This window comes from Chiloscyllium plagiosum, chromosome 34, assembly GCF_004010195.1.
Source record: "Chiloscyllium plagiosum isolate BGI_BamShark_2017 chromosome 34, ASM401019v2, whole genome shotgun sequence".
Lineage (NCBI taxonomy): Eukaryota > Metazoa > Chordata > Chondrichthyes > Orectolobiformes > Hemiscylliidae > Chiloscyllium > Chiloscyllium plagiosum.
Window position 1 is genome coordinate 8,458,297 of NC_057743.1, and position 11,480 is coordinate 8,469,776.

General features: G+C 39.1%; 1 protein-coding gene across 11 annotated transcripts in view; it reads right to left on the reverse strand.

Annotated features, from left to right (window-relative positions):
* The window catches only part of LOC122540194 (eukaryotic translation initiation factor 4 gamma 3-like), a 140,741-nt gene extending 129,995 nt beyond the window's left edge, over nt 1-10,746 (reverse strand). For 6 of the 11 annotated variants that reach the window (XM_043675560.1, XM_043675556.1, XM_043675558.1 and 3 more), the window contains exons 1-2: nt 10,608-10,745; nt 6,710-6,763 (exon numbers count right to left, since the gene is read on the reverse strand). In XM_043675560.1, the coding sequence (XP_043531495.1) occupies nt 6,710-6,763; nt 10,608-10,692 (139 nt within the window). In that variant the 5' untranslated portion in view covers nt 10,693-10,745. Of the gene's footprint in view, nt 1-6,709; nt 6,764-10,607 lie in introns of all 11 variants that reach the window. The other 5 variants (XM_043675563.1, XM_043675562.1, XM_043675561.1 and 2 more) reach the window with 3 other exon arrangements.
* Nucleotides 10,747-11,480: the final 734 nt, after the last annotated feature.

Sequence of the window (11,480 nt, forward strand, 5' to 3'; positions counted from 1 at the left end):
TTAATTAAAACCGTGGACCCCGCTTGTAGGATTAAGAGAGTTTGGGCTAGCTGGTTGCCGACAGCATTGACTATCACTGAACAGGTAGTTGGAGCAGGTAGGCAGGACTGCTCTCGCAGTCTTTGGGTCAGCCCTGCTCTCCCTTCACAGGGTCTCAAAAGTTCACAGTTCAAATGCCACTGTCCTACCTTATATGCATTTTCAAAAATAATTTTTAAAAATAATGAATGAATAACCCACTTAGGAATGAATCATCAAATCTCTACAATGCGAACAGAGGCCATTCAGCCCATCGAGTCTGCACCAATCCTCTGAAAAGTAACACACCCAGACTTAGACCCCTATCCTATCACCCTGCATTGTCAATAGCTAATCCACATAGCCTGCACATTTGTGGTCTGTGGAAGCAAACCAGAGTACCCGGAGGGGGAAACACGCGGACACAAGAAGAATCTGCAAACACCACACAGACAGTTGCCCAAGGCTGGAATTGAACCTGGATCCCTGGCACTGAGAAGCAGCAGTGATAATCACTGCGCCATCGTGCCACCCTATCCTGGAATGTACATTCTTTTGTCGCATTATTTTGTGCAGTCCATCACAGAAATCAATCTTGGATTGCAGGAGAATTCAACAGGCCTTGAATGTAATTCATAAAACATAACCTAAGACTATTTAAAAAAACTCATTTTTGGGACAAAGAGCCAGCAGTGCGAACAAAGCATTTACATCTCCGGATCAGTCAGGGCAACACCACAAAATGGGGCAAAACATCCAGGAAGGCAGAACAAAAAACACAGAATAAGCTTGCCCCAACAGCAGAACAGGTTTAGGGGAAAGAAAGTTGATATCAAGGATCATAGGTAATTAAGAAATCCATATCTGTGTCACTCATTCTTCTAAACATTTATTTTCTACTTGCTGGATTCACCATAAATGAAGTAAAACATTCTTTAATTGTCACTCAATCATATTCCCCCACCCCCCCAAAAAAATCCCACACAATGGCATTACAACGCAAGTGTTTAAGACCAATCACCATGACAGCTGCAACTCATTGTTTTCCCTCTCAGCGAAGCACTTATAATGTATTTACTCACTTGTCACACTAATAATTTCCTCTCTCTTCAAGTGTCATCTTGCCTCATCAATTGCCCCCCTTAAACTAGGAGAGATCAGTTACACAGTAGTCTTGCTAGAGTTGATGTGCAGCATGCCCCAAAATTATAAATAAAGGAGATCTGATGCTTCTATATTCCTCTGATCTAATGGAAATGGAAAAACCTCCTCTCCCAATCAGCAGGTTCCCAACAGTCCGCTTTCCAAGTCAAAGTCCTCACTATTAAAGGCATCACTGATCTTCCATGATCGTTCACTACTTACCAAAGTTTGTTTATTTCTTAAGGTGCATGTCCTAACCACCACTATATCGGAGTGTTATATTTCCAAATTCAGAAGAATGCAAGGGTACGTGAAACCAAGAACTGCCTTCTCTGCAATTTGTAAGAAACTCAACCAGTGATTGATGTATCAATAGGAATTGCACATAAACACAAAGTTTTTATGTGTGTTTGCACAGAACTGATCACCTTCACACAATGATGCAATTTAGAGGATTTTTTAAACCCTGGCACCTAGCCATATCAGCTACTTTGCAAATCTGACTTGAACTTTCCTGACATGACCAGCTAAAGCACAGCAATAAATTCTCTGATAAAAACCAATCCAAGATGCTGTGCTAGAAACACAGTTTTAAATAGCATCCACTACCATAGTACTTTTGACCTGCTCCACTCATTGCACAAAGCCAACAATGTACAACCTTTGTTCTGCTTTCACAGTTCAGTAATATTCAAAAGTAGTTTTTGTTTTATCCAAAAAGGTTCAGCAAATAAACATAAAACATCATGTGGCTTACAGTCAAATACAACAAATTTTTATTTCAGTCGTGGCTACGCGAGCCAATTGCAATGAGGGCAGATCAGGGCATTTGGCCTTTTTGCCCCAAAGTTGTAGTAACAAAGGCACAGTGGGGTAGCAGAGAAAAAAAATGATCCCGCTAAATCGCACCAACCAGTCTCACAGTAGAACAGCTACACGTGTTTGGTACAACAGAGTTGCCAGTGTTAACAAAATTATACCTCTATCTACAATTCATCAGCACCAAGATGAAAGGTAAACATTTTGGTGAGGGAGAGTTGGGGAACTCGATTGCAATTACAGATTTCAAATTAGTTCACACTTTGCTCACAGGAACAGCCACTTTACATTTAAAGAGAAATGTAACGTAACTGATATATCAAGGTAATGTTCACAAACAACTGCCCAAGACATCTGCAACTTCTGCTCACCTTCAGGAAAGAAAACTGTTTTAGTGTTAATTCTCAGCAGGAAATTTTATAATTGGCATCAGCTACAGGACTTCAGCAATGACTCAATAGAAATTCTGAAAATCAGTATCTTTTCTAGAATTAGAAAAGTAACTGCAATATGCCTTGCAAGATGCATTCAGTCCTGACCATAACATGAAGTAGAAGCTCGCCATTCAACCCATAGAGTCTGCTGTACCAGTCGATGAGATCATGGCTAATCTGATCATCCTTAACTCCACTTTCCTATTTTTTCCCGGTAACCCTTGATTCCCTTACGGAGTAAAAATCTTACTACAGTTTTGAACGTACATATCAGTCCAGCCTCTACAACCCTATGTAGTAAAGAATTACACAAATTCACTATGACCGAGAAAAGAAATTCCTCATCTTAAAACTAAACTCTTAAGAGGCTGACCACTTATTCTGAGATTATGACCTCTGGTGCTACATGTACCACCAACATGGGGACATAAGATTCTTTGGGTGACTTGGTAGGTTAGATGTGAAAAAGTTATGTTTCAATAAGGATACTGCTCATTCTTTTAAAATATGGTAAGAACAGGCTGGCTTAAAAACCTTCCTCATAGGACAGTCCCACCACGACTATGGGCGGAGAGCGAGGTGGGGTGCCATGGGAAAGAGAGAGGGGGAATCGCAGGGGTGCTGGCAAAGCAAGGCAGAGGGGAACAGAAGAGTGAGCTGGGAGGGGAGACAAGGTGAGAGAAAGACTGTGAGATAGAAGGGAGAGGTGACAGGGAGAGTGAGGTTGGAGTGGAGGGGAAAGGAAAGGGGACAGGTCGACAGAGAAGGGGAGGGGCTGGAAGAATACGCATCTTCCAACTTGCCCTTGTGGTAAACAGTGCAAGTACTCCCTACCTATCTTTTTCACTTAGCAATCTTGAGAAGGTAAAAGGGTTTGGTGCCTGAACTGTATACCGTAACTAATTCAGTCCATTCAAACTTTTAACTTTGTATGCATTCAATCAAAATATTTTATCTAGATCTCTAAGCATCAAGGTGTTGTACAGCCAGTGCTGCAATCATTTTAACTTCACACAACACAAAAAATCTAATTTTAATCAAATACCAAGGAATACAGCATCTCAAATCTGTAACTTCAACCTATTACATTCCAGAGCCACTATTGTACCATGACTGATTTTGCTTTTCCCATCATGAAAGCTGACATTTACACGCCAAGCAAAATCTATTCAGTGCCAACACAGATGCCAAGACAGTTCTCATACATCTGCATTGTACACCGAAAAGTAAAAGTACATTCTGGCCTGGTTTAGTTGACAGCACTGCCACCTGCGGTTCTTAATGCCGTTGGTTTATACTCCATTTCAAGAGCTTCAGCTCACATTTTAGCATTGAGGGAGTGCTGCTTACTCGAAGCTAATGTCTTTTGAATGAAACTTTGAATTCATTACACAGAATAGTATATAATAATTGGGTAACAGTACTAGTTATCTGGAGATTTTTGGAAATTTTTTTTTATATAAAGTTTGTGACAGTTTAAGTGATCGTGGCGGTATTGGACAATTAGATTTTTTGTGTTGTGTGAAGTTAAAATGATTGCAGCACTGGCTGTACAACACTTTGATGCTCAGAGATCTAGATAAAATATTTTGATTGAATGCATACATGCAAATCCAGACTGTTCACTTATGACCTTTAGAGAAATAAATAAAAGTAGTCGTCTCACTTCCCAGCACAATGATATATAGACTAGCAAAGGAACTTCACCGTAAACTGAAATACCTAGTAAAAGACTCATGCCACTCCATCCACTCCACCCAAGAATTCCAGAACCTCAAAGACATCAAAATAAAAGAGGATAACGTCATGGTCTCGTCATGGTCTCCTTCGACCTAACAGCCCTATTCACATCCATTGACATCAGCCTGACCAAAGAAACACTGACCTCACTACTAGACGAACCAAGGACACAAACACCAGACAACATCAACTCCATCAGCAAGGACACCACCCTCAAGCTAGTAGACCTGTGCCTCACTACCCGCTTCACCTTCAATGACAAGACCTATAAACAAATCGACGGGACACTCATGGGATCACCAATATCAGAATTCTTAGCAGAAGCAGTGATGCAGAGACTAGAATGAACAGCCCTCCCCACGATCCAATCCAAGCTTTGGGTTTGCCACGTGGATGACACTTTTGTCATCACAGAAGTGAACAAATTAGAGGAAACCTACAATATTATTAACAACATCCTTATTGGCCTAAATTTCACCAAAGAGAAAGGGAACAATAACAGACTCCCCTTCCTAGACATCACAGTGGAACGAACAATCAATGGAGAACTGCAGATCAGCGTCTCCAGGAAAGCAACACACACAGACCAGATACTCAACTACAGGAACAATCATCCCAGCACCCACAACCGGAGCTGTGTCAGGAAATTATTCAAACAGGCCACAGTACATTGCAGAACCCCATAAGTACAAGCAGAAGGGAAATACCTATACAGCGTATTCGAGAACAATGGCTACCTGATAACAGTTCGCCAATTCTTAAACAACACATCCAACCACGAAGACACAACATGCCCAGAGACTCTAGGCACACTACCATATATCAGACATCTCGGAGATGACTACTAGACTACTCCAACCCCTTGGCATCATGGTAGCCCACAAACCTACCAACACAGAACTACTGATGAATCTAAAGAACTCTGTAACAACAACCAACAACATGAATGTCAGATACAAAATACCCTGCAAGGACTGCAACAAACACTACATCATGCTGACAGGCAGAAACTAGCCACCAGGATATACGAGCACTGACTAGCCACCAAAAGGTGTAATCGGCTATCACTAGTATTTTTACACACAGACGGAGGAGGACACCACTTCGACTGGGACAATACATCCATCCTAGGAGCTAAACTGAGACACACAAGGGAATTCCTGGAGGCTTGGCAATCAAGCCGGAACGCCATCAATAAATACATCAATTTGGACCCCATTTACCAACATCTGAGAAAAACCAGAAATTATATCACCCACCTTAACAGACCAAGAAACAAATAGAAAGCAGGACAGAACACCAGCGTTTCAATGGAGGCTCACTGTTGATGTTACGTAGCCTGATTACGAAATGTCTGAGAACAAACCTACCAGCTCAGCAAGGAAATTTACAACCAGAGAAATAACCATGATGTCTTTATCCAATCTAGCTATATGTAACTCTATGCTTTTGATGGGGCTGATTAAGTCTCTTTGTTGTGTCAAATCACTAAAAGCCAAGTAAAATAAAACGGAAAGGATCAGTCAGCTGTACAAAGGCATCCTATCAGAATTTAAAATTCAGCCCTCTGATTCAGCACCACTCTATTGCACCAGAGATTTACAACCCAAACTTCAACTTGAATTCAATTTGAACCTAATGCCCCTGAGTCAGACTAAAATAGGAAGGATTGAACTATACAAAAAACAATTAAATGTCAAACTGAAGTGAGAACAAAAGAAAGTTGAAAGAGGAAGGTAACAGAAAGGAGGAATGGAAAAGGAGACACACTCAGGTATGCACAAGATATCTACAGCAAATTATTGTGTAATGAATTGAAGCACCAAGATGAGCAGGTTAACAGAAAATACTTCAGATCTCTGCCTTTAGATACCTCAAAATCCTGTGACACTTCCATTAGCCCTGAAAATAAAGCTACATAAACATTCTTCAGTAAACTCTCTTACCAGAAGTTTAGTGCTTATAAAAGTTAAAAACTGAATGCATTAAACTACATAAAATAACTTCCACAGTGCACTTCATTGCATTTTCTGGCACAAGACTCCACTTGAGAGAAAGTGAACTAATACCAATATTAAAGAACAGTAACACACATGAGGAAAAAACAGAGTTTGGAAAGGCGCTATAAATTATGTGAAAATGTCTGCATCAATACAACAATGCAAACTCTTCAGATGCAAGTTATCGTGGAGTTACAAAAACTTGCAGTGAAGTATCCTAATATGTCATAAGTCAAAAGTTAAAACACACTTTCACCTCCACAAGTCACCAAATTTCAAATCCTCTTAACCAGTGTGCATATGCCAAGCTTATACCCAAAGTTTGTTGGGCCTATTCCCTTTCAATTCTTAGAGGCAGAGTGCTAGAAGCAGGTCATATCTTTATTACTTTCACCTGCAATTATAGGTTTTGATGCAGAGAATTGAAAAATGACTTGAATATCAATTAAAAAAAGGGATGAATCCCTACAAACCTTTTCCTCAAAAGTTTGCTTAAAATATACATGCCTATCAGAAATAAATATACAAAAACAGTGACTGTTTTTTAAAACTCACCACACAGTGGCTGAACTCCTGACTGGGGCCACCCTCTGCGCCTTGTTTCTGAGGCTAGGCATGAAACAGAACATAAATTTGTTTAGCCTCGGATCCCAATACTCCCTGTTGCTCATTGCTTAGCCAAGGCTAAGCAAAGAAAGATCACATTTCAGCACCTGGCCTTGGAAATGTGGCAAGAGTGGCAGTGATGATTCCAGCAACTATTGGGTGAATTGTTTTGTAATGTAACATTTTATTTAAAAATAATCATTGTTTATATTTCAGGTAAGCCCTTAAAATTCGAAATAATTATCTCCTTGCTGTTGTCTCATTGAGGCTTCATAATGGCATATCTAGGATTCACCTATCTGCCTGCAGTTTAAGATACAGTGAAACTAGGCCAAGAAGGCAGGAGCCAGTGGGGTTAGAAGGGGCAGAATAGGGGGAGAAGAGAGAGAGATAAATTGCAAAGCAGCTTTAAGAACAATAAGATAATTTTTTTCTCAACGAAGCCACCAGTCTGACTTGTATATTAACTTCTCTTGTGATCATGGCTAATGTTATTGGAGCCTTTTTAATTTCACAAGTTTTGCCCATTTTACAATACACCATTCTTATCATACTACCTTGGACCCAGATTAGCAGAAATGCACAATTAAACTCGTGCAACCTTTGGAAGCTGCACAGAAATGATGACACAGTCGGAAGGAATCTATAACTTTCTTGAGCTGCTAATTAGATTTCTCAATACTCAGTACAGCTGCGTCACTTTGACACAACATTTTATTCAAAATGTTTAACGGAACCCCAAAAACCCTACCTTCAAAAATATATTTCAATCTTTGGAGGTTGTCTGCCATTTCCAAAAATGGGAGATTACCTAAATTAGTTCTAAATTCAAAAAATAGTTTAGCAAAATATAGATAACCCCCATTAAATGAGGAATGTGGAAGAAGAGTATGACTGGGTAGGCAGAAACCAAGTTTAATTAAAACTATTTTTACATCTATTACTCTGCTCCAAATATTAAACAAGTTTTATTAATAACATTTGTTTCTTTTCATCCTCCTGTATTACAACACAAGGTGAATCAATTTGCCACTGGAGACTTTAAAAATGGTCAGGACCTGCTATTAGTTTAAGGATTACTAGATCTTGGAATAACATTCAATCCATATACTACTGAACATGTGACTATGGATCCAAATGTTCAGAGTTTAGATTAGATTAGATTACAGTATGGAAACAGGCCCTTCGGCCCAACAAGTCCACACCGACCCGCCGAAGTGAAACCCACCCATGCCCCTACATTTACCCCTTACCTAACACTACGGTGTAATTTAGTATGGCCAATTCACCTGACCCTGCACATCTTTGGACTGTGGGAGGAAACCGGAGCACCCGGAGGAAACCCACGCAGACACGGGGAGAACGGGCAAACTCCACACAGTCAGTCGCCTGAGGCGGGAATTGAACCCGGGTCTCTGGCGCTGTGAGGCAGCAGTGCTAACCACTGTGCCACCGTGCCGCCCACCCATCAGTTTCAGATTATTCATTTCAACTTCAAAACAGAGAGAAAACCCACTGGCTATGGTTTACAACTGAACAAAAGCCAAAAAGGTATAGCTTGTACATTTCAGTTTACAAATATGAGGATATTTATAAATCAACAAAAATTTGGACTAGTTATTGTGGTTCTGGTGAATTATGCATAATACATAAACATTTATTTCTTGAGAAAGTGTGTATGTGAATACTAATTTGATTCTGGACTTCAGCTTCCAAGCAGGTCAAAGCTTTTGCCTGTCTCTTGAACTGCTCTGATATTATTACTGTGAAAGTCTCAAGGGAATTGATTATCTGGTATGGATGTATTTGACCTTATTCTAAGTAATCATCTCAATAGCTTTGCAATGATTAGGTCACAAGCAAACTTACAGTGTGGACATTACACAATGGTTGCACTGGGCAGAGGTGTAAGCACAGCAGCTGATGCTTGCGAAAACACCCAACTCTGAATAAAATAAGCCAGCAAAGTTCATAATATTGAGTATTAGGAGAAAATCTAAACATCTTGAAATGATTCAAGACTGCATTTATGTGAAGGAGAACATTTGCTATGATGATTTGATTGCCTCACTATCACTCACAAGTATCCATTACTCTCCATTATGCTCACTGTTGGAGAATAATGAGCTGTTAGAGAACCATATCAAACTCCGTAGTTTACTGAAAATGAAATAATCAAACAGCAGGCCATGTAACCCACAAGCAGCAAATGCAGTCGAAGTAATTTTGTCTTGTTGTATATCACTTTGCATCTTTGTGTAATTAGAATATTTAACAACAATATAGGTGTTTTATCATGCTTACTGAATAATGACAAATAAAAGTGTGTAGCCGATAAAACATTCTGCAGTAACTGAATGAATTATTTTCAGTTGGCTGTGGAGTGTACAATTACAAATCTTGTGTACAAATGATATCTTTACAGTAGGTTTTGATCAAGTGTCATTAAGTGTGGGAACACTACTTGTGAAAGTCTGCAAGGTAGTGTAAATTGCACATAGCATTATTTTGAGGACTAAAATGTAACTATAAAAAGTTATCTGGAAGGTAAATGCTCCTACTAAAACAGAGGAAAAATAGTACTTGAGAGAATATAGTTTTATGATGCATTAGTTTACTGTTTGTGCAATCCTCTTGTTCCTCTCGCCAGTGTCATTAGTAACAGACACTTAGACAACAGTAATTCACTACTGTGGTATCAGTCAGTTCCTGCTACTGTGATATTAAAGAGTTAACTTGCTTTGCTGACCTGCAAGAAATTGGATGTCCTGAGGCTTGGGTGGGATGCCTCTGACTTGCAGATAGATTGTAAAAAATTTACATTACCATCTCCTTTTATTCAGAGCCATTTCCTTGCCATTCAAAAGCCTATTTACATTTTCATTCCCTATCCAGAAATCAATAAGAACATTAGTTAGAATTTGACTACCTCTGTAGTTAAAAAAATGCATTTCACACCAGATCTAGCCATTAAGGGATGATATGCATTACACTGTTTCTGGAAGTGATTTGATTATTGCATTGCGTCTTGAGTGGCATGTGACCATGAGGGAGTGATGGGGGTTGTCTTGTGGCATTACTAACTGTGATGTAAAGAAAGAACTGTTTCCTTTGTTCAGAAAGCTTCCCTGGATACGCTTTCAGTGTTCAGGGTTTTTCTAAAACATGCATTTTATTGTGCTTAATAGATTTTGCTTGTTCACAGAAGTTGTCATGTTGCAGTTGCATGAAGTGTGTAAGAATCCCAGGAATAAATAACCTAACAGTACAGGCTCTTAACTTTGGCAAATCATGAAACAAAATTCAACATATCTAGTATTTTGTGGGCTGGCAACAAAAAATGAAATCCATAAAAGTTGCTGACACTCTAAATATCTAACTGGTCCATTGTTGTACCAGGGTTACGAGACAAGTGAATTCAGTTTTAAGCATTTAAATCCTTCTTGGAATGCAGAAGTAACTCAATTTAATGGCAATAAATGCAGCCTCAAAAGTAATACCCAAGCAGCTGGAGAAATAAAAACCTAATTTTGGAAGGGTAAAATCTACAGTCTACATCAAGGAAGGAAGGTAAGTCTATTTGAATCTTACAAAGGACGATAATCAATCTTGATCTTTCATATTTTCAACACAAAGTTTGGAATGCAGTTTCAAAGCAAGCATTTTTGAGGTACATTTATCATTCTTTATTCAGCTTAGTCCATATCACATTAGAAAGGTTTAATCAATAACAGGGATACATAAAAATGCAAACACATTTAAAAGCAGTCAACTGATTGTTTTGGTTTCATTTATGGCTCATTCATCGAAAGATAAAAACAAGCACTATAAAAGACTTAACACTTACCATAAGTAGTGAAGTCACCAGGACCTGGTCCTGAATAGAATGGACCAGGTGGTGGCTGGACTGAATACTGCTGGGGGGGACCCATGTATGGAGTTGCACTAGGGCGGAACTATTATCGAAACAGAAGGAAAACCTGTTTCAGTGCAATCATTCTTTCATAATAGTGTAGCTGTGAAAAAATGCTTTAACACACATCTTGACAAATGATGTAATGTTCCTTTAAACAACTGCAGACCTATTGATATGCACAATATAAGACCTTGAGCTAAAGGAATACTTTGTAAACAATTGTTTGACAAGTACAAATTTGAATCTTGCCAAAGAGACACATGGCCAAAGTCTTTTCATCATGCACTCATCAGAACAATTATACAAATCCAAATTACCAATGATTAAATTCATATTGCAAGAGGAAAGGAGCTGATTGACTGGCAAGTTGATGCTGAATGAGAAAGTTCTTGCCATGGAGAAAGCAAAGAGTTGTTTAGGATTAGACTCAAATGAACCTAGAAGACCCAAAGGCATGAATATATCCTTTTTGTAAGGTATCTACACATCAACGTATGCCATTTCTAAGCTTAGGTGAACATTACAAATGCAACTGATTATTTAAATTATTTGTTACTGTAGCAATTGGCATACTCAGGATCACTCAGCAATTGTTGTCCAATTGCAGAATCATATCTAACCTAAGACATTTTGAGCCTTAAATTCTGACTCCTTGCTTACTTCAAATACATACATTATACTTGTGTGAATTTGTATTCACTTTTTAGGACTTAATACACTCCACTCAAATTTACTTGCTGCCTCACAGCGCCAGAGACCCGGGTTCAATTCCCACCTCAGGCAACTGACTGTGTGCAGTTTGCA